Source organism: Onthophagus taurus, chromosome 1, assembly GCF_036711975.1.
Source record: "Onthophagus taurus isolate NC chromosome 1, IU_Otau_3.0, whole genome shotgun sequence".
Taxonomy (NCBI): Eukaryota; Metazoa; Arthropoda; class Insecta; order Coleoptera; family Scarabaeidae; genus Onthophagus; species Onthophagus taurus.
This window is the reverse complement of record NC_091966.1, coordinates 5,339,370-5,363,483: the sequence shown is the minus strand read 5'-3', so window position 1 is coordinate 5,363,483 and position 24,114 is coordinate 5,339,370. Positions and strand designations below refer to the sequence as shown.

The following is a 24,114-nucleotide window of genomic DNA, read 5'->3' as shown; positions in this document are numbered from 1 at the left end:
TTTGATCAATAGAACACATCTTAAACGTCAAAATTATTGTCAATCGAAACAATCGATATAAACCAAGATACAACACGTGACAGTTTAAATATAAATGAGGTTATGTTTACGTCAATTTAAATTTCGTTATTTATAACGCTCAAAATACGTTTAAATTAAGATATGGCTTTATGTGACGCCGAAAAAACATTTATTTTACATGGAGTTGAAGTAAGTTTAATTAATAATTTAACGAAAAACGAGTGTATAATTCGAAATTTTTAGGAAAACTTTAGAAATGATGGTCGAACCCGAGAGGATTATAGACCGATGGAATTAGAAACAGGAATAATATCTCATGCCTTTGGATCTGCAAGATTAAGATTAGCCACGACGGATGTATTAGTTTCTGTTAAATTAGAGGTGGATTCAACACATCCCGATAAACCAAACGAAGGAAATATTGAGTTTTTTATCGATTGGTAAATTATTTAAATAATATTTATGTGTATTAATATAGATATTTATGTCATATTAATTAATTTTTTAGTTCAGCTAATGCAACACCTAACTTTGAAGGGCGTGGTGGGGAAGATCTTGCTACAGAAATAAGTAATTGTTTAGCTGCAGCTTATAAATCTCCCAGTGCGTTTGATAGTACAAAATTATGTATTTTGAAAGGAAGAAAATGTTGGAAAATTTATGTTGATATTTTGGTATGACTTAATTTGCAGTCTATATTCTATTTTTTAATTTGGAGGAGTAAAATGAAAAGTCAGTGTAATTTTTCAAAGATATTTTTTGGCATGAGGTTTAAAACCAGAGAGGATTTTAAGTAAACTGTAGTTACTTATTTGTTTAAACATAATAAAAACCAAGGGGTACTTACATACTTACTTTGTCCCACATAAAATGTAATATATCTATACAGGGTGGTTCGTTACTAATGGGACACAGAGCAACAATGAATTCTTTACATTAAATTATGATTTAACCCAATTTATGTTAGTCCAATTGTTAATAATAACGAACATACAGATAGTTAAAGTTAATACTTTATTTTCGTTTTTCTTTGATAATTTCGTTTTTTCTTACATTATGAACATGAAAATTGGTACATTATCATTTTTTAAGGCGATAAATAATAATGTGGTATTAGTTTTGATTTATCTTTCAGGTGGCACTGCCTGCATTAAAAAACTCCCTTAAAGTAAACTTAAAGAGTTTTATAATTCACACAACTTGAAACAGTTTCTCAGACGTTTTTACATAAATTTGGTATACCTACCAATCTTCTGTAAAGTTCTTCATTTATTTCCAAGATAATCACTGTTTAAGGGCACGTCGCAAAATTTAACTAAGCTCAGTAAACATTAGTTGGCGTTGAAAATGATTTTATTTGGTCAAACACTAGACTAACACGATCAATTGACATTAATACTAGAGTATTAATGCTAATTGACAGTGAAAATTTGACAGAATTTGTGAATTATTCGACAGGTCTTGTGTTTTATTTAAAACAGTAGTCCATTTACAAGAGGTACTACTATTTTTAAAATTATCGTCTTGGAAAACTATATTTAAACTTTTGTTTAAAATGTCTACTTCATCAAAGATTTGATCAATGTTTAAAATGAGCTTTGGGTTTTGTAGCTTTTGAAATTTAACTGGACTATTTAGCTTTAAATGAGACATTAAATATAGTAAATTATCAGTATAAAGTCGAACCATTTTTTGATGTACTGTATAGCAAACTTAACGACTAATTTAAAGTTATTTTCAAATTTTTCTGCCTGATATCTGTCTAAATATTTTCATTTTTGCGTAACAAGATATCTAACGTAATTTTGATCTAATCGATTAGAAAATTTATCGTCTAATGTCTTAAAAATATCGTATGCATCGATAACTGACATTTTATTACTTTCTAATGTCAGAATAGCATCATAAAATACACTTAACCGCAAAATTAACGCACCACTTATTTATCAGTAACTAGTGTTACCACCTCTGGCTGTTATTGTAGGCTGACATCATCGTGGCATACTTTCAATTAGAGATCTGATGGTTTCTTGAGGGATATCTTCCCATACGCGAATAAGACTTTGTGCAGCTCGTCTAAGCTGTTAGATGGTGGATGCTGACTTCTAATCTTCCGTCCCATTATGTCCCAAAGATGCTCGATTGGGTTCAGGTCTGAACTACAGGCTGGGCACTCGAGGACTTGAATATTAACATAATTTAAATATTCAGTAACATAATGTGCCGCATGTGGCCTCGCATTATCCTGCATAAGAATGAACCCATCGCCAATGTAAGGTGCAAAAGGTATCACAAAACGTTCTAAAATGTCTGTTATGTATCGTTCAGAATTCAGACGTCCACCATCAACGATAAAAAGTTCCGTGCGAGTTGTTAAAGATATTCCATCCCATACCATCACTGAACCGCCTCCGAATAATGTGGTTTCTCGAATGTTACATGTGGAATATCTTTTATTAAGGCCTTCTATACACGCTTGGACGACGATATGAACTTACAAGGCAGAACAGTGACACATCCGTAAATAACACCTGCTTCCAATGATGGATTTCCCAATCCACGTGCCTTCTTGCAAAAGCCAATCTGTTTCTTCGGTGGTTTGCAGATAATCTGGGACCAGTAGCTGCTGCCCGAGGTCATAAATTTTGAGTGTGAAGTCTTCTTTTCATGGTATCTTGACTAACAGCAGTGCTATGAACCTCGTTTAGTTGTATTTGGAGGCTTCGTGCAGTAGTGAACCGTTCCCTAAGTGCTCGAAGCATCAAAAACCGATCATCCACGCCAAACCTTCTACCAAGGTCGCGATTTGTTAGTTCTTCATTGGACAAAGTTACAATTTGAACACATTCATTACGATTTAAATTTCGTCTAGCACGCTCCATTATGTATTGCACGAATGACAGTTATCTTATCAATTGGTAAAACAACTAATAAACAATGCCTACATTTATTTTAGAAGTGAGGCTTATTTACGTAAAAACAAACCCGTCATGAAAAGCTGCTATGATTTCAAAATTTAATAAAGAAGATGGAAAAATCCTATATAAAAGGCGTAATAATGAACAAATTATTATAATTGATATTAATGAATCGGAAATATATAATATTTCTCGAAATAAAACCAAAAGTCAGAGTGGTGCATTAATTTTGTGGTTAAGTGTATTTTAAGAAAATTTTCACACAATAGCAAGTAAATCTCTTGGATTTTATTTTCTGGCGTATCTTCATATGTATCATCCTTTATAAAAAATAATTTTTTGATTTGATTGGGACAATCTCTCATGCTTCTGAAGTAGGAAAGCAAAAGGCGGTTTTACAAACTTAACCACCTGGTGGTGACATAATGTAGTATGCTTGAGCACTTTTATGTCACAGCGAAACTATTATATGACAAATTTTGTTTTATGTTATGATGCAGTAATCCTAATTCAATTGCAGCCACATTATCTTCTTCTGGTGAATGATTTGGTGTGCAGAAAGTTGTTAATAAATTGTTATTTACTGCTACACTTGATTGTGTGATATGAATTTTTGTCAATTCATGCTGTTTTACCTAAAAATATGAATATTTAATTGTTATTACTTCTTATTACACTTAGTTAGTTACGGAAGTTAATCCTTGACCTTTAATAGAGAAATCTTTAGTACATAAAGTACACTGAGCATATTCATCATTAATTTTAGAAGGTTGTAGCCATTTGTATGTGTTAGACTACTCTTTTCAATAAGTAGATTTATACTTCAGCTTCTTAGTGGGTGGTGCTTTAATCTTCTGGTTCTCGTCTATATTTGTATTTTTTCTTTTTCTTCGTAGAGGATAATAGAGGAGGATTAAAGAAATTAGAGAAGGTAGGAGATAGCCTGTTAAATAGAGCAAACTCCTCTGAAATAGAGGAGAGTTGGCAGTCCTAGCTGGTAGGTGGTAGGTAGCGCTAGTTAGCATAAAATATCACTATGTTGCATATTTTTAGTGACCTAAAACTAAAACTAACACCAGACCTAGAACTAGAAAGTATCCCGAATATTTCTAGATCTAGGTCTATTAGTTCTACTTTTAGTTCAATAAAAATGTACATCTACCTACCACTGAATAATAAGTAAAACTAGAACTAACACTAGACCTAGAACTAGAATCATTCGGGTTTAGCCGTCTTGAAAGACGTGCGGCTAAATCCGAATGTTTCTAGTTCTGGGTCTAGTGTTAGTTCTAGCTTTACACTAGCACTATCACTAGAACTAACAGAAGACCTAGAACTAGAATCATAATCCTTCTTTTTGGCGCTTCAATTTGAAAAAACTCCTCCGAATTAAAAAATAGAGTATAAATAAAAACAAAGATTATTAACTTCAAATCAAAATTAAAATTATAGCTCCTTGAATGTGGTGGAAACCTTTACGATGCGATATCGATAGCTGTTAAAGCTGCTTTATGGAATACAAGCATACCTCATATTAAAAGCACAGCTATCGATGGTAATAATGTTGAATTAGATATTTCCGAGGATTTATTCGATTGTGATAAACTTGATATTTCTGGGGCACCTTTGATGGTACTTAACTAAAATTAAAATGTTTACGAAAAATAAAGATATTAATTATTTTTACAGGTTACTTTGTGTAAAATTGGTGATCAATGTGTTGTTGATCCAACAAGTGCTGAAGAAGAATGTTCTCAAGGGTCTATTGTTGTGGCGGTTTCCAAAGGGAACTTTAGCGCCGTTTTACAAAAAGGAGGCGGCTCTTTACATCCGATTTCATTAATAGAACGGCTTAAATTAGGGGCTAAAATCGGTAATAGATTAGAAGAGGCACTTCAAGTTGTTTTAGCCAGGATTCCAGATACACAGGAAGAGATGGGTTTTATAAAATAATTGTTTATTTTAGTATGGTTATAAATATTTCTTTAATTGAGTCGTAAATATATTTGTAAAATTAATATTAATCCTAATGACCCGATAATAGATGAACTAGATCCGGTTCCTCTAACAAAAATCGTCTTTGCGACTCCATTATGGATTGAAGTAGTCAATTGTGATATCCCCGTTCCTGAACCGCCATTACAAAGATCTTGATCACACGTATAAAAATAAGTTCTAAAAGTAGTATCTTCTGTAATATCATTTTTAAGTTCATCAATACAAGTTCTGGATATTGAAGAGACTTTTCCTTTTGGATCCTTACAAATTATTTATTTTTAAAATTTTTGTAACAAGTATTTTAACTTGGTACTTACCACAAACTCAATTCTCTGTATATAACAATATTTTTTATTACATTCTGTAATTGCGTTGGAAGCAGTTACACTTTCTGGGTCGTTTATACAAGCATCATTGACGTCATCATCGGTACTTGTGCAGGTATAACATTTTATAGCTAAGAAAAAGCATTAATAAAGGATTTAAAAACTTGAATTGCTTACCTTGTGTTGGTGACAATAAAATAACGAAAATTGCTAATACAAAGGTAAAAGTCAAAAAGAAATTCATTTTATTGATTAAAACCAAGCCGATTCTCCTTGAAAGAGGAATAAGACTAGTGCGTGAGTTCTGTGTTTTATTCTAGTTTTGATAAGGTATCTTCCATCAACTAGGATTACAAATTAATCCGAAGATTAATTTTATGTTACTACAAAAATAAGTTAATTCCACTTTTTTTAATTTTAAGATAAGTGTTTCCGTTGGAATTGAATGTGATGAGATGCAGTGTCAAAGTTACTTCAGTTAAAGTAAGTGTGATAAAATGAAAGTGTTGTATTTATCAATTTGAAGTTGTCTTTAGTGGTAAATTGTAAGTTTATATGGGTAATATATGATTATTTAGAGTATCTCAAAGACTATGATTAATTCACTGAAAGATAATTCAATTCAGATCAACAACAATGCAAGAGATTACGATGAAATATTCTAGATTATTTAAATCGAGACAATGCTAATACAGAAGTCGAGATAATGATGATTAGGAAATAAAACATCTTGTTTAAGGGCTAAATTTGTGACTAATTGGTATATTGCAATGTAAATCAAATTCTATTATTGGGATAATGTACCAGCTGAACAAAGGTTTACGAAAAGGATATATTTTGTAACGTTTTGTTCGAATACGAGACCCACCATTCATTGTACCCTTCATTTAACAAGTCCGGCATGGCGTGGTATAGCATTAGTGCCTCACTGGCTACTTTCTCCGCCGTGGCATCTATCAGTCAGTTCATAAATTCAAAAAGACGGCATGACTTTTCTATTTGCCTCACTACAATGTTAAATAAATAGACATTCAAAATCAAAAAGGTCTAGTGTTAGTTCTAGTTTTACACCAGCACTAATACAAGACTTAGAACTAGAATCATTCGGTTTAGCCGTCTTAAAAGACGTGCGGCTAAATCTGAATGTTTCTGGTTCTCGGTCCAGTGTTAGTTCTAGTTTTATACTAGAACTAACACAAAACCTAGAACTAGAATCATTCGGGTTTAGCCGTCTTGAGAGACGTGCGGCTAAATCCGAATGTTTCTGGTTCTCAGTCTACTATTAGTTCTAATTTTACACTAGCACTATCACTAGAACTAACACAAAACTTAGAACTAGAAACATTCGGGTTTAGCCGTCTTGAAAGACGTGCGGCTAAATCTGAATGTTTCTGGTTCTCGGTCTAGTGTCAATTCTAGTTTTACACTAGAACTAACACAAGACCTAGAACTAGAATCATTCGGGTTTAGCCGTCTTGAGAGACGTGCGGCTAAACCCGAATGTTTCTAGTTCTTGGTCTAGTGTTAATTCTAATTTTGCACTATCACTAAAACCAGCACAAGACCTAGAACTAGAATCATTCGGGTTTAGCCGTCTTGAGAGACGTGCGGCTAAACCCGAATGTTTCTAGTTCTTGGTTTAGTGTTAGTTCTAATTTTGCACTATCACTAAAACCAGCACAAGACCTAGAACTAGAATCATTCGGGTTTAGCCGTCTTGAGAGACGTGCGGCTAAACCCAAATGTTTCTAGATCTTGGTCTAGTGTTAGTTCTACTTTTGCACTATCACTAGAACTAACACAAGACGTAGAACTAGAATCATTCGGGTTTAGCCGTCTTGAGAGGCGTGCGGCTAAATCCGAATGTTTCTAGTTCTTGGTCTAGTGTTAGTTCTAGTTTTGCACTATCACTAGAACTAACACAAGACGTAGAACTAGAATCATTCGGGTTTAGCCGTCTTGAGAGACGTGCGGCTAAACCCGAATGTTTCTAGTTCTTGGTCTAGTGTTAGTTCTAGTTTTGCACTATCACTAGAACTAACACAAGACCTAGAACTAGAATCATTCGGGTTTAGCCATACTGAGAGGTGTGGTATAGCATTAGTGCCTCACTGGCTGCTCTACTTTGTCCGGCGTGGCATCAATGAGTGTCTCAGACTTCACTATTTACCTCACTACAATGTTAAATAAATAGACATTCAAAATCCACAGTCTGTACGAACAATTTATATTACCTGGTCACGAATATTTATACATGTTTCATAATTACAGTGTATTTTATGAGGATTTATGACAAAACTTCAAAATAATAAATATTAGAAAATAATTATTTATTAATTTGACAGAAAAATGTAGTTATTTTTAAATTTTTTTTGCATTATGAATAGAAAAAAATACATGGAACACTGTAATTCTTATTACAAGCTGGACAGTACCACATGCTTCTGGTTGTTTTATTATGAGTTACATTTCTATCGAACTGTTCTGCATTATTGGCATAACAAACCACACATCGATATCTCTGGTGTTCAATTTATGTAAGTTATTCGTTTCTTCAGGCTCCATAGGCAGGTATATAGGCAATATTATTCTGTGTAATTTTTTTGAATAATAAAAATGCAGAACCTAAAATTAGTTCAATAGGTAATTTTCGATACCATTTAGTGAAGGAAATGCGAATATGCTTGTAGCTGGTCAGATAAGTCAATATAAGCTTTCGACTTACTGTTGTCAAAAATAGCTAAAGGATTCTCTATTTCCTTTCCACGTTGTTGACCTCGAATGATCTCGTCAGCATGTTTAGCTATGAGTAACAACACATCACGAGTATCATTCCATTTTAGATTACAATACCACAAGTGCTTTCTTGCTGGGCTATCATTTCATGTTTTTTCAGTTTTCGATTCAAAGCTTCTTTTGAATTTAATTTTCTGTTTGCTTTTATGGTTCCTACGAGATGTGTATGCCTTTCAAGCAGTCTTCTGGCTAAATAAACGCTGGTGTAATAGTTATAGACTGTTCATGCGGAATCTAGAAGGTTCTTTAGTAAGGATAAAACAACATTTGAAGAAGCAGCAAGGAGACCAACCTTGGTCATATTTTCCACGGTACATCTGCAAATCATATGTGTATCCACCTGTGGTGCATAATTTGTATATGTTTATGCCAAATTTATGTTTTTTTGTTCTTTCTGCTATTTTCTTTTCATTAAAGGTGTTAACTTTTGGAATCTATCATTAGAAAAACTTGCATCTTTATTATTATTGAAATGCCACATCTGCAATAGCTGTTCAAATCGATTTCTTGGTATCACATTTTTAAAATTCTTTCACATGGTTTCACACAATCTTTCACATGGTCTTTGGTTTTCTTTTTATTGCACAAAGTTTACTCAGCATACAGATTCGTCTGGCTGCACCTCTAAAAGCTCCAATTATGAAATTTTGGAATGTGAGGCTAACAAAATATTTATTAAGTTGAACCAAAATGTGTTACTAGAAAACACGAGAAATGATCGAGTGAATTGTTATAAAGAAAGGATGAAAATAGAAAAAAAAATCAATTATTAGATTATCGATTAACTTTTATCAATTTATATTTATTTGAGTATACAAAGGGAGTAATTTATTAGTAATTTCAAATTTTGACAGTGATTCCACATAAAAAAATATCTATTTTAAATCTATTCTAAATAAAAATAAAGATTTAATTTAATCGTAAATACATTTGTAAAGCTAATATTAAGCCTAACGATGCGAATATAGTTGAACCAGATCCAGTTCCTCTAACAAAAATTGTAATTGCTTTTCCATTATCGATGGAAGAAGTCGTTTGTGACAAATCTGTTCCAGAACCACCATTACAAAGATCTTCATTACACGCTCGATAATAAGTTCTAAAAGTGCTATCCTCTATAACCATACTTTTGTATAAAGGTTCGTCTACACAAGTTCTGGACATTGATGAAACTTTTCCTTTGGGATCCTTAAATGTTTGTTATATTTTATTTAATAGAAAAGGAAATTGAATAGAAAACATACCACAAATTCAACTCGAATCGAATAACAGTATTTTTTATTACATTCCGTGATCGCGCTTGAAGCAGTTACACTTTCTGGGTCGTTTATACAAGCTTCATCGACAGCTTCATCCGTACTTGTACAGGTGTAACATTTTAAAGCTAACAAATAAGTTAATTAATATCAAAAATTAATAAATATATTTATTTAAATTTACCTTTGGTTGGTGTAATTACACAAAAAGCTAAAACGAGGGTTAAAGCAAAGAAATTCATTTTAACTATAAGTATAATACTGATTTATTGAAAGGAAATACAAGGATCTTATCTAAAAATCTTATCTTATTGATATTTCTAGAAAAGGTGCATGTTTCATATTAGATTTGATAAGATATTAATTATTAACTATTAAATAAAAACATATTGGAATAATTAAATTATATTCATAAAACAAATTATGGATTTATTTAACAAACAAGAATTAATTTCAAAAACCAAATTTGATTTAAATTTGTTACCAAAAAATTCCAACAGATGTCTCATTTAATTACATAAAAACATAATCTGGTTTAAAATTAAATGTTAAGTTGTATTTTCTATCCAATATTATCGTAACGATGTGTTATTACTAATTACATAAGAAATTCTATTAATTAATTTAGAAAATATTTTAAATAAATAAAAATTTATTGTATTGCACCGATAGATGTCGCAACAAAAAATGTTATCAATAAAAAATCAATACAATTCGTTTTATCATCTTGATGAGACACAGGATGTACTTGAAATTTTTATGTTATTATCAAATGAAAACATCGAATTGTTTAAAACAATCTTTTATTACGAAAAATGAAGTTTTTAATTATGTTAAGTTACAGGACAAGGCCAATAGATGTCATAACAAATTAATTAAATAAAAATGAATCATCATTTTTAAATTATTAGCGTCGAATATTTTTGGATTATTAGATTATTAAGCGACAATAATTATTTGTAAAATACTATTAAATCCATTTAATAATTTATAAGTATTAATAAATTTTAAATTTTAAAAGGTTGGTAATCATGAGTAACGTCTTTTTTGCTTTAATATGGCGGGAATGTTCTAAACAGGCACCGACTTGTTCGTTAACTATCTCAGAAATTAATCTGTTTTTTTAACAAATCATTTGTGTTATAATAATTATTGTTAAATCGTATTTGTTTTTATCAGCATTCATATCGGTTTAAGTATGGATTTACCCTACAGAGCAGAATACGCAAAAAGCGGCCGGGCTTCTTGTAAGGGTTGTAAATCGGCAATAGGACAAGGTACGTTAAGATTAGCCGTTATGATACAATCGCCAAAGTTTGATGGTAAACAACCAAATTGGTACCATCACATGTGCTTTTTTACAAAGCAAAGACCAAAAAGCGTTGACGATATTGAAAATTACGAGACCTTACGGAATGAAGATCAGGAATTCATTAAACAAAAAGTTGATTGTAAGTTTCTTATTGACTGGTTTATAGGATAATTGCATGATTAATTGTTTTATAGCTACTGCTTCCGGTAGTTCTACAGTTGTACCAGCTAAAAAAGGAAAGAAACGCGATGCCGAAAGCAATAATGCTTTAAAAGACTTTAAAATTGAATATTCTAAATCGTCGAGAGCCGCTTGTCGTGGATGTGAACAAAAAATTCTTAAAGATGAAGTAATTATACATATTTACATTTAGAGTTTATTTTTATTATTATTTTAAATCATTAGATTAGGATTTCTAAAAAAGATTTTGAAACGGATGTTGGAAAACGTTACGGAGGTCAAGACAAGTGGCATCATCTTACTTGCTTTGCTAATTTGCGCTCAGAATTAGGATATTATGAAAATGGTGATAAATTACCTGGTTTTAATGCATTAAAAGCCGATGATAAAAAAGAAGTTAAAAGTCAACTTCCGTAAGTAAATAAAAGTTTTTATTAGTAATTGAAATTGGTTAATAAAAATGAATATATTTTTTCTTTCTATTTGTTAATGTGAATGAAATTTTTCTTGAAAGTTATAGTGTAAATTGAAATAATTGTTTAGTGATTCTTGAAATTGACATAAAAATTCAGGTTGCAACAACATTTTTTAAGGTTGTAACTTAATGAAACATTCCAAAACATAAATATATGTTATATAAATGATTAATATCTCCCATAGTACAAGAAGTAGCTGTTACATTAAAACATTTACAGTTTTAAAGTCAAATTCCTTATTATAGATTTTTTGATAAGTCATTATAGAATACAGAGAATTGATACCTTGGGGAACTACTTTAAAAAAGATTGTTTGATTCTTAAAGGTAACCTAGAGGTGGAGAATCAAACGCAAGAAGCTATTCAAGAAGTTTTTGACATATTAAAATGATATGTAATGGAAGGGTAGCCCTCTTAGTCTATGATGGACTGCTATGATGATAAATCACAAGTAATTCAATTAATTGGACAAAACAAGAGTCAGCTAGATTTATCTGAATATTTTATTATTGAATTGTTATACAGCATATGTCTTGGTAAATATTCAAAAAGTATTAGGGGTGGGACGGTCTAAGTGAAAACTGCTGATGAGAAAATGTATCACATTTTTAATATACAGGTGTCCTAAATTCGATGTTATAAAAAATCATAATTATTAAAAAGTAGCTAACATGTGATGATCTCGTTTTTCTAGAAAATGTTAAAGCCTTATCGAAATTTTGCGAATAAACGCGAATAATGAACTCTTCTCAATATCCAGCCATTACGCTATCTGACTGCGTTTATTGTTGTTTTTTTAATTCAGTGGCTAAATCTTATTTGAACTAATAGGTGATCTGAACCTAACCCTCTGCTTTTCACATATTCATCATATTTTTCCTGATGGCGAAATTAATTAAGAATTTCTCTTTTTTGTTGGTGTTCTCCTGAAATAAGTGCCTGCCTATTGTCTCTATAAATTGTGCTATTATTTTTGAAAGTGGTATAAGTCCACTTTTAAAAAAGAATGACTTAACGGTATTTTTAGTAAAATATAGAAATCTTCTCTCCATATTTATAATCATACATTCAATTGAGTATGTTTTTCTCATAAAATTATTTTGATCTACAAAAGGCACTTCCATATCCTAAATTATCATTTTCTGTTGCATACTATAAGCGAAATATGTATGTTCTTAATGAAGGTTTCCATAATTTTCAAGATAATGGAATTCATATGTATGCATGGGAGTAAACTTGTAGCATCTAGAGCTGCGGAAGAAATAGCATCTTGCTGCATGAAACATAGGATCAACAACAAGAAAAAGGATCAGTTATATACTGCTCAAGGCTATTATAATGCAATAAAGATTTGCTGGAAAAAAATAGTTTCATTTTGTATGAAATGAAAAGAGAAGATTTTGTCTCAACCAAATCTCGAGAAGAGGAAATATCCATGTTTCTTTGTTGGAGTCGATTTTTTAAGATTTGTCCATACTTCAGGCTTCGCAACTATGTAATTTCACGCCTATAGCCTATTGCCCAATCCCCTACATGGAAGTCCAGGGACCTTTCTACAGGGGTTGTTACTATTCCTTAGCTAATTTGTTCCAGTAATAATAATAATAATTCATTTTATTGCCCAGCAAACATCAATTACACGACAATATTACAAGAAAACAAAAGAAATAGCACATGCTATAAAACAACAATAACTCACATATACCTACACTATTACTGTTAGTTCATTTACACATCCTCTGCATCGGAGAGTTAGCTAAAATATTGGATTTGCAATTCCTCACATAAAACTTATTGGTACTACGTGTTGTACGTAATTCTTTCCAATATAAGTCTATGACACACATATTGTGGTGACCAAATTACAGAGCCATATTCCATTTTGGACAATACAAAGGTCAAAAACAGGGACTTGTACACACTGATGTCAGAAAAGGCACACGAGGTGCGTAAAACGAAACCAAGTATCCTCGCTGCAGAAGATGCAATATCTTCAATGTGCGATGCAAAAGACAATTTGCGGTCAAAAGTAACTCTCAAATCGTTGATTGTAGATAGTTTCTCAAGAAGAACACCTTCTATATCATAAGAAGATGGAGGAGATAGCTTGCGTGTAAAGCTAACGGTACCGCATTTATTACCATTAATATTTAACTGATAACGGTTACACCATTCCATCAAGACGTCCATGTCCGACTGAAGACTGACAACATCACAGTCCGAAAAAATTAGTCGGAATAGTTTCAGATCATCCGTATCAGCTACTACGCTAGATGAGAATCAGAATTTGTCTAGAAGGTCATTCAAGAAGATAACAAATAGTAGGGGCCTAGATTTGAGCCCTTAGGAATACCATACCTAGCCATAGACGCATAACCGTTGCTACACATAATTCATACGACCTAACAGGTAAGAGGTAAATAGTTTCATAAACTTAGGAAATAAGCCAAAAGCACAAAGTTTAAACAAGAGGACGTCATGATGAATCATATCGAATGCCTTAGAAAAAATCTGTATACCACATCCACCTGACCGTCCCTATCCAAAGATTCACAAATCAAGACTTGATAAATTCATATTGATATGGTGACACAAATGACTGAACCTGACTGAATCATCATGTAAATAATCTGTTCAAATACTTGGTCGAAAATCAGTAATGTTGCTACATTCGTCATGTTTGAACACAGGGACAATGCGTGAGTGCTTCCAAAGTTTGGGAAACGAGCAAGTGCTTAAGGATAGGTTAAGTATTAAATGAAGCAAAACTGCAAAAACTGTACAGCAATCACGGATGAAAAATGCAGGGAGATCATCATCGTAAATTTATTAGGTAACCTTTTTAGAAAATGAAGAACCTGTTCTTTAGTGACATCGACAACAAATACTGGAGTATATGTAGAGTGTACATCAACCATGTTGTAAGCAGAGACACCAGTATATATTTTAGAGAATTGATCAGCAAAAGCATTACCTATTTTATCAGGATCAGTGTCGAGAGGTCGTTGTTTTCTATCTTATATAACTGCAAAAGTTACGGGGATCAGAACTAAGCGATTGTTCAGCACTAATAGTAAAGAAAGTATACGCATTAGAGATTTTCTGTTTAGTGAAACACTTCAATCTTTTATATTCCGCTGAATAGAAAACACTATTGCTTCTCCTCCACTTCTTCCTATAATACTTTTTCAACTTTAATAGCCGCTTAATTTCTGGAGTGTAGTAACCTGCACATTTAGAAAAGACCAATCCGTAAAAAGTAGCTCATCATACAAGCCAGGAAAGTTGGCTCTTCAAAATTATATCGAGCACCCAAAGACGGAAAGTTCGGCAAATCATTATTTGTCGTCAGTAAATTCATTGTAATATTTAAGGCGGGATGGTACTGATGCTCGTAGACGAGGGGACAATCATCAAGAACAAGATCATACCGATGATCAGTATTTGTCAAAGCCAAATCCAATAGACGACTGTCACTGTTTAATACATAATTGAGGTGACGAAGGTCCAGAAAGTCACAAAAATTACGAAATATCTCCGTTTTTCCATGTTTGATTGATATACCAGGTGTCTTAATATGTTCAGGTAACCTCATCGAATCACTAAGGATAAGGACAGGATAATTCAAAACTTTATGTTCTAAGGCATCCAAGAAACAGCAAATCAGGTTGCGGATTATCAGGAGGTATGTACAGTCATGTTCACGGGAAATGCACACTCAAGGTCACACGAGCTTCGTGTGCGCTCGGCTCAGCCCGTTTAGCCAGCGGCATGTCGGATCTCACAACAGCGCTTGACCTTGAGTGTGCATTTCCCGTGAACATGACTACAACATATGGTACAACACTACGATATATGGGATACCACGATAACTGGTCACTGACCAATTGGCTGCATTACTAACATTTGCTGTTAGGATTCGTTGGTGCGTCTTGAGTAGACGTTTTTCAGTGTTTTGTACTGTCCAAGAATTATCAACCATTTGAGATTTTAGCATTACACTTGACTCCTCTTCTTCCTTACATACACTCTGTTATATTGACATTGTTATTTCTTTGCTTTTAATTTGCTGATGTCCAATGTGTTAATTTCACTATTACATTAACATATTCAAAGACGTCAATGCAGACATAAAGACGTGGAGGCTCCAATCAAGCAACAAAACTGGACCAACAAGTACGATGATATATTCCTATAGAATTGAAAACAAAACAAGCATTTAGCATAAAACGACGTCCTCTTGGTGTAATGAAATGGATTTAGTATCTGATGAGAGGATACTTCTTCAAATTATTAGAAAAAATGAATATATCAAGCTTACACTTCTTTGAAATGAATTTTTTAGTGTTTAAGACTATCTTAAGTTTTTAATAAATAAAACTCTCTTTTTACATAAAATTTTTCTTTAATTTTTAGTGCTATTAAACAAGAAGATGTACCTGAAATAAAAAAAGTCAAAAAAGAAGAAGAACTGGACCCTGTAGATGTTGAAATGAAAGAGCAAAATAAAATTATGTATAAATACAGGGATGAACTTAAAAATAATTTGAATAAGAAAAGTTTGCAGCTTCTATTAGAACGTAATGAGCAAGAAATTCCACCTGGAGAAGATAACGTAATAAACTAAAATTTGTTAATTATTTTTAAATATTTTTTTATGATTTTTTTTAGATTTTAAATAGATTAGCAGATATAATGACATTTGGGGCTTTGGAACCTTGTAAAGAATGCGGAGATGGTCAATTTGTGTACAGTAAAATTGGTTATGTATGTAATGGTGATAAAACAGAGTGGACCAAATGTAATTTTACTACAAAAGAGCCAGCAAGAAAAAAATTCGTTGTGCCAAAAGAAATGAAGGAAGAATATCCTTTCTTAAAAAAATACAAATACGTTAAAAGGACGAGAATTATTAAAGATGTTGCACCTTCCACTGCAGTGAAAAAAGAAGATGAAGTAGATTCTGGGTAAAAAGAAATTTGATAATAAATAAAAATAAAATTTATTTCTTTTAATTTTTAGTCCAAAAGTTGAAAGGGCAAAACCCGCTTTGTACGAAATGAAATTTGTTATTTTAAAAGTAAACGGTGATAAGCAAAAAATTAAGAACGAAATTACAAAATTAGGCGGTAAAATTGTTACTAAAATTGATAAATCGATTATGGCGGTTATCTCAACTGAAGAAGAAGTGGAACGAATGGGTTCGCGTATTGCAGAATCTCAAACTGAAGATATTCAAGTTGTTTCTGAGAAATTTCTTGATGAAGTCCCTAATTATCTTGATCGTATTCCAGAACTTATTAAAACCACATGCATTTGCAGTTGGGGTTCTGATGTAACTTAATTAATTTTTATTTTATAACACTACAAGAAAAATCTCGAAGACTGTGATATTTTTTTATAATGCAGAATGTTGTGCTGATTCTAAAACTGTCTTCAATTTTTCTCCATCATGTCCAGTTTTTGAGATATACCCAAATATGTGGAAAATCGTAAATTAAAAAACATAACGGTTCATGTTCAGTTTATTTTGCATAGTGTGCTTCTGTAGCTATATGGACATGAAAGTAGAGATCCAGACGAACATTTTGAGGTATTGATGGCATAAAAAATCAAATTTTTTGGCATTTTTCCCATTTTTTTATCAATTAATCGCACCGTAACGAACAAGAATTATATGTGAACAAAAAAGTTAGCTATTCTATCCCGTAGAACATTTAATTCTCTAAATTTCGAAGACACCGTGTTCCAACGTATTTTACCGGAGATATCGTTAATTTACAATAATCGTGCAAAATTTCATTTTTTGCCATTTTCACTGTATTGTTGAAACATTATTACGAACCATTTTTTTTTAATTCACTGAAATCAATATTACTTTACCTGTTCTAAATGTTGAACATTAACCATATCAAATAATTAAAATTTATTGGCTGTCGTTGCTAGATGACATTTCTTCACTGTCACTTTTACTCTTATAACTTTTTTTTACTCTTTTACTGGATTGTATTAATTGGTCAGGAGGATTTGGTTTTGGCAGAGTTTACAAACGATACCAAACTTTTCTTTGTCTTTTTATTTATATTGTCTAGGTTTATATTACAGAACTTTTATGGAATTAAATTTTATGTTTAATATATACTACTTTACTTATTGTTAGTATAGTGCGGGGTATGATTACTTTTCGACAATTTTGTGTATGTCTTTGGGTCGATTTCTCTGATAACACTCCAGAGATAATCTCCCATCATACTTGTGTCCCAGTAACCTTGATAAAGTCTTTCCAATGTCATTAAGTCTTGATGGAACCGCTCGCCTTTCTGCTCCAAGATTGCTTGGAAAAAAATCTAAGTGCGAATGGAGAAAATGGATTATGAGCGCCATATTCGCATTTATGGCTTCGTAATTGTGCAATAAGTTGGAAATTCTTTCGCGATAATTCTCATCTTTATGGTTTCCTAAAAATCCATGGACGATTTGTTCGAAGCTAATCCACGTCGTTGCTTTTTTGTTGTTAATATTGATATGAATCGTTGTTATTTATTAATTTTCTTATTTGAGGGCCAACAAATATGCCTTCTTTTAGTTTAGCATATGATAGTAGTGGAAAGAGCTGGGTGAGATATTTAAATGCTGGGCCTTCTGGATTCAACGTTTTCACAAAGATTTTCATCAAACCCAGTTTGATGTGTAATGAAGGCAATATTACAAATGCTGGTCTCATCAGAGGCTTATTTAAGACATTGAAAGCACCAGCATCGTAATGTTCTCTAGAAGGCCAGTCTTTGCGCACATAATGATGCTCTCTCACTCGGCTATCCCGCAAATAAAGAAAACAGCAATATTTTGTAAAACCGCCTTGTAAGCCAGTAACCACAGCAATTACCTGAAAATCATAGAAATGTAAGTCAATACTTAAAGTTAGTAAATTTCTTTACTGCGGCAATTACGTTTAAATCTGCACAAACTTTCCATTCAAATGCGTTATACTGAATTAGAGTCAAAACCTCTGATATGCGCATATATGTTTCTTTAACATTGATGGTATGAGCAAGTGGAATAGTTGGTAGTGTGTTTCCATTATGAAGTAAAGCTGCTTTAAGACTGTTTTTAGAGCTATCGATAAAAAGACGCCATTCACTTGGGTTATGATCTATTTTCAATTCATCAAACAGTCTCTGCACGATATTACAATAACAAATACCTTGATCTTTCGTAAAAAAAATTGTACAAATGCTTCGCCTCTGTTTCGATAAACAGTTACACGGGTTATAAGGTGTAAATAATTCCATTGCTGTAAGCGGGATGCTAATACCTCACTATCAATCTTCGACAACTTCAGATCTCTAGCTAAGGCCCACTTTTACCACCTCCTAATAAATTTATCCGATAGATAAATCCAGTTCTTAGCCAATGAGAGCTCTTAAAACCGCCGTAACCATGGCAACTATCCTCTAGATAGTTTATCAGGAAGATGGTAAAAGTGGACCTAAGTCACTTAGTTCTTTCTGTGACAGTCTATGGTTTATTTTGGCATCATAGTCGCTGCTAGATACCATATCTTCACTCTCTTCTTTACTCTGATCACTTTCACTGGATTGCATTAATCGGTCAGGAGGATTTGGTCTTGGTAAAGTTTCGCTGTGCGGAATCGGCTTTTTGGCTGATTTTATATTAGGATAAACCAAACTTTTCTTTGTTTTTTTTTGTTTATGCTGTCTAGGTTTATGTTACAGAAATAGCAATCGCAATGATCTGATATCTGTGACCATAACATTGGAATACCAAACTGTAAATGAGATATAGATTCCCCGCCATCCATCTTTTCAAAGTTATACCGCAATTCGGACATGCAAAGCTGGGTGTTCAGGGATTATCTAAATTCGTCAAAGCAAACCCAAAACAATGAGAATACGCCTGTTTTATAACAGTTGTAATTGGTCGTCTCGTCATCCCAATAATCTATTTTCGCGAATAAAACAGAACGAATCAGGATTGTTCTTGCATTCAAACTTTTGCTGCTGCTAGCCATTATCAACAAAACTTTTATATCACTTTGCTATTTTCTTAAACGAAAGATCACTAAGGTGTCTCAAAAAGAACTAAATATGACAATATATTCTTTTATACCAAAAAATATTTCAAAAAAAGAGAACAAGTTTCTAATATATAAAGAAGTGGAGTTATTAAAAAATACTTTTTCACAGAAAGTGATTGTTTTCTAACAATGAGAATTTCTTTTGCCAAAAAAAGGTCTAACAGGCGTTTTTAAAAACTTTTTCTAAGAATGTTATTGTTTGTTGTATTTAAAAAATAATAATATTTTTGTTTATACTTAGTGCCTGGAAGAGTTAAACCACCTCTTTATTAAAAATAATTGTTCGTAATAATGTTTCAATAATACAGTGAAAATGGCAAAAAATGAAATTTTGCACGATTGTCGTAAATTAACGATATCTCCTGTAAAATACATTCGACCATGGTGTCCAATGCTTCGATATTTAGAGAATTAACTGTTCTACAGGATAGAATATATATAGGGTGATTCAAAAAACCGCTGACAGACTTCTAGGGCAGGTAATACATAAAAAATTAAGATGAAAAGTCTTAATATACATGGGGTCGCAAATACCTCCTTAACGTGAGATAGCGGGTTAAAGTTTCTTTAAAATTAAACATTATCTGCAATAAAAAGCCCTTTTTTAAAAATATTTTCAACTCCACTGCTAATTTTGTCAAACGGGCAATATTTTCGTGTAAAGTGATCAATTATCTACCAATTGGTCTCTTACAAAACTTTGATTAAAGCAACAGATTTTTATTGGATCAAAAAATTTTCTACAAACGTGTTTTTCTTAAAAACCATTGCTTTGATCAAAGTTTTGTAAGAGACCAATTAATAGATAATTGATGACTTTACACGAAAATACTGACACATTTTTGGCTATATCTCAAAAACTGGACGTGACGGAGAAAAACTGAAGACAGTTTCAGAATCAGCACAACATTTCTACGTTATAAAAAAAATATCGCAGTTTTCGAGGAAAAAATTGATTAAAATTTGTAAACTTGTGTAACTAACTATGCTTTCTTTTTTATTTAGCCAAACATTCGTCTACAAACAAATAACGCAAAATCGGAGAGTCTCAAATCGAAATCAAAATCAATGTTTGCAAAATCGGGACCAAGTAAAATTAAATTAACTGTAAAAGGAGGAACAGCTGTTGATCCAGATTCGGGTTTAGAAGGTTCCGCTCACGTTTACGTCAACGGATCTGATAAATTCACCGCTATATTAGGATTAACGGATATTCAAAAACAAAAAAATTCGTTTTATAAACTCCAATTATTAGAAAGCGACAAAAAAAATCGATATTGGGTATTTAGGGCTTGGGGTAGAATCGGAACAACGATTGGAGATAATAAATTAGAACCCATGGATTCATTGCACGCGGCAAAAACTCATTTTTGCCAATTATATGAAGAAAAAAGCGGGAATCAATGGGAAAATCGCAATCATTTTGTTAAAGTACCTGGAATGATGTATCCAATTGATGTTGAATACGTTGAAGATAACAAAATGGAAATAGATACTGAAGTACCCAGTAAATTAGATACTCCCATACAGGATCTTATTAAATTTATTTTTGATATAAATTCAATGAAAAATGTTATGTTAGAATTTGAATTAGACACCGAAAAAATGCCTTTGGGTAAACTAAGCAAAAAACAAATCCAAAAAGCCTTTTCCGTTCTAACAGAACTCCAAAATTTCGTCGATAAAAAATCAAAAAACATCTCCGACTTTTTAGACGCCTCAAATCGTTTTTACACCTACATTCCACACTCATTTGGAACTGAAAATCCTCCAATTATCGATAAAACCGAAATGATTCAACAAAAAGTTGAAATGTTAAATAACCTCTTAGAACTCGAAATTGCGTATAATTTAATGAAAGGAAGCGGTTCCGATCATGGAATTGACGCTTATTACGATCAATTAAAAACGGAAATCGCCGTTTTGAACGATGAATCTGAAGAATTTTGCGTTATCAAAGAGTATCTTAAAAATACTCATGCAACAACCCATGATAATTATGATTTAGAAATTGAAAGAATATTCGAAATTAAACGAAGTGGCGAAGAAAAACGTTATAAACCATTCAAAAAGTTACATAATCGTAAATTACTTTGGCACGGTTCTCGCCGCACTAATTATGCGGGAATTTTATCTCAAGGGTTGAGAATTGCACCCCCGGAAGCTCCCGTTACCGGTTATATGTTCGGAAAGGGTATTTATTTCGCTGATATGGTGTCGAAATCAGCTAATTATTGTTGCACTGATAATGTAAATAGTACTGGGTTATTATTACTTTGCGAAGTTGCTCTTGGAGATGTAAGTATAATTTTAACTTTTGATTTTAAGGTTTATGTTAATATTTTTGTTTAGATGTTGGAAAAGGAGCAATCATATTATGTGGAAAAGTTACCTAAAGGAAAACATAGTTGTAAAGGTGTTGGTAGAACTCATCCTGATCCAAACGAAATTAAAAAGCTTGGTGAAGCTGAAGTTCCGGTTGGAAAACCAACACAACAAAAAGTTAAGAACAGCAGTTTGTTGTATAATGAGTATATTGTTTATGATGTTGCTCAGGTTCATATGAAATACTTATTACAGGTTAAATTTAATTATAAATATTAATATTTGTAGTTTGTGTTGTTTGCTTTGTTTCGTTTTCCATGCGTTTGTTCTTTTTTTAGTGGAAAATGTATTGTTAATTAGCTTAATATTAATGATATACTTTAATATTTTCATACATTACAGGTTAATAAAATAAAACAAAAAAATAAAGCGAAATTATAGTTATATTTTTAAATATTAAGGGGAAATGTATTTTTTTTTATAGCAAAATCTTGTAGTTTAGGGTGTAGGTTGTTATAAAAAAACCAAGGTCTATAGAACATAAGGTTACCTAATTCCCTATGCCTCTGTAGTATCGATTATTACCCCTCAGATTGACGTCACTGGTTCGATACAGTCAGAGTAAAGAGTTGAGTAAAAGATAGCCAGCCTACACTGTGGTATATAAAATACTTAAACCTCGCATCGTGTTGTGTTGTTCATAGAACCAGCTACGTCACTGACCCACCTTGCCTCTCATAGGAGGAGAATCGGCATTGGGTAAAATGATGTTCTATAGACCTTGAGTTTTCATAACTCCATCCCTTTTCTACTGTAGTAGTAAAACGGACAAAAACTGGATTCTTCAGTCAAGGCCGCATTAAGGAACACACCGTGCTTGCTAGTTGTAGAGAAATAATAGGTTTAAAATAATTTAAGTTTAAACAAATCGACCTTATCCTTGCCTGATCTGTTTTATTTATGACTATAAAAACCGATGTTGTTTAAAATTGTGGTACACTGTCGCAACTGTAACAATTCAAGGTTCGGTTTGATTACTAAAGGCTGTTCTAAGAACAAGATTGAACTTGTCTGTAGTACTTCAACGTGTTTACGAAAACAAGAATGGATAGAAAACATTCAAAAGGAAGTTCTAAATACGTGGATAGACAAAAAAAATATACGCTGCGAAATTAGTAATCTGTAAAATATGTAAAAAACAAAGCAGTTTTGGTGAATCCAGTGTTCGTGGATTAGGATTTAAAATATCGATGGAATGTCACTGTGGTGTTCAATATATACTTTCTTCTCCTATGTTTGAAACAAATCGTACGAAGTAAAGAGAAGGTTTGTGTTAGTCATGGATATCATGGAATGTTGCAAGGGCTTAGTTCGACATTATACTATGTTGCTTTAGAAAATATATACATAGGATTTGTGATAGGCTGAAACATTTACCTACTGGGTGGGTATTCATACGGTATTTACCCAAATTTTATTTATCCACTCGCACTCGGGTATTTATTTGGGTGGCGCGGTAGGTATAGGTGTACTGAGCAAACAAAGTAGAACTGGAACCTTCGCATTTTGATTGGCGCGGCACATTGGCTCTCGCATCCGCTCCTGATCATCAATCAGTAATGCAATAGTGTTAGTACTTAAACTCAGCAGCGAGCGACCGGATCTGCTGTGCGCGCAACAAAATGGGACGACATAAGAGTGCAATATGGGACTTATTCACAGTTAAAGACAAACATAATGCATAAAACGCTGGCTCTTGCCATATATGCAACTGGTTCTCCTTTATCTACTGTTGGATGCCCACCGTGGGAGAATTTTTTTTAAATGCTTAGACCGTCATATACCTTGCCAACCAAAACAAAACTTGTCCACAATTTTTTTGGATACAGAATTTGCGGATATGAAAAGTATAATTGATCGGCAACTGAAACAGGCTGAAATTCTTCATTTGCAATGTGGTGGATGGAGTAATTTACGACATGAGGGCATAGTAAATTTTGTGATATCAAAACCAGAACCGGTGTTTGTGGATTTTATTTCTACAGGTTCTAGGAAACACATCAGAATATCTTAAGAGTGAAATAAAGAAGATCGTTGATAAATTTGACGCCGAAAAGTTCTTTGTGGTAATCGGAGACAATGCTGCTAATATGTAAAAGGCATTTAGGCTTCTACAAGACGACTATCCTCATATCGTACTACTGGGTTGCACGGCTCATACTCTTCATCTTCTGTGTAACGACATCTTAAATTTTCCATCTATACAGAAGTTCATAACAGACGCTACACACATAGTTAATGCAATAAAAGATCCCATTTCTTATCTTTTCTACTTGTGGAAGTAAGCAAAACGAAGGAGTGTAAAGTTAGTTTGAAACTACCACGAAAAACGCGCTCGGGAAGCCATC

The 24,114-nt window shown here is 32.6% G+C and overlaps 3 protein-coding genes and 1 long non-coding RNA gene across 4 annotated transcripts; 2 read left to right on the top strand and 2 right to left on the bottom strand.

Moving 5' to 3' along the window:
• The first annotated feature begins 59 nt into the window (after window positions 1–59).
• Window positions 60–4,957, top strand: LOC111424850 (exosome complex component Rrp42). Its single transcript, XM_023058545.2, has 5 exons — window positions 60–210; window positions 265–461; window positions 530–695; window positions 4,392–4,571; window positions 4,629–4,957. Exons 1-5 carry the CDS (start codon window positions 163–165, stop codon window positions 4,890–4,892), a joined length of 855 nt encoding a protein of 284 aa, XP_022914313.1. The 5' UTR covers window positions 60–162; the 3' UTR covers window positions 4,893–4,957.
• On the bottom strand, window positions 4,829–5,734 carry LOC139429367 (uncharacterized). The gene is made up of 3 exons (XR_011640016.1): window positions 5,441–5,734; window positions 5,255–5,394; window positions 4,829–5,197 (listed from the first exon to the last, which is right to left on the bottom strand). It is a non-coding gene; the product is annotated as an uncharacterized lncRNA (long non-coding RNA).
• Window positions 5,735–8,833: 3,099 nt separating this feature from the next.
• LOC111424827 (uncharacterized) lies at window positions 8,834–9,685 on the bottom strand. Its single transcript, XM_023058524.2, has 3 exons — window positions 9,500–9,685; window positions 9,304–9,443; window positions 8,834–9,247 (listed from the first exon to the last, which is right to left on the bottom strand). Exons 1-3 carry the CDS (start codon window positions 9,555–9,557, stop codon window positions 8,969–8,971), a joined length of 477 nt encoding a protein of 158 aa, XP_022914292.1. The 5' UTR covers window positions 9,558–9,685; the 3' UTR covers window positions 8,834–8,968.
• Window positions 9,686–10,351: 666 nt separating this feature from the next.
• On the top strand, window positions 10,352–22,141 carry LOC111424755 (Poly-(ADP-ribose) polymerase). Its single transcript, XM_023058421.2, has 8 exons — window positions 10,352–10,766; window positions 10,822–10,976; window positions 11,033–11,220; window positions 15,700–15,898; window positions 15,955–16,250; window positions 16,306–16,618; window positions 20,387–21,679; window positions 21,734–22,141. Exons 1-8 carry the CDS (start codon window positions 10,514–10,516, stop codon window positions 21,983–21,985), a joined length of 2,949 nt encoding a protein of 982 aa, XP_022914189.2. The 5' UTR covers window positions 10,352–10,513; the 3' UTR covers window positions 21,986–22,141.
• Window positions 22,142–24,114: the final 1,973 nt, after the last annotated feature.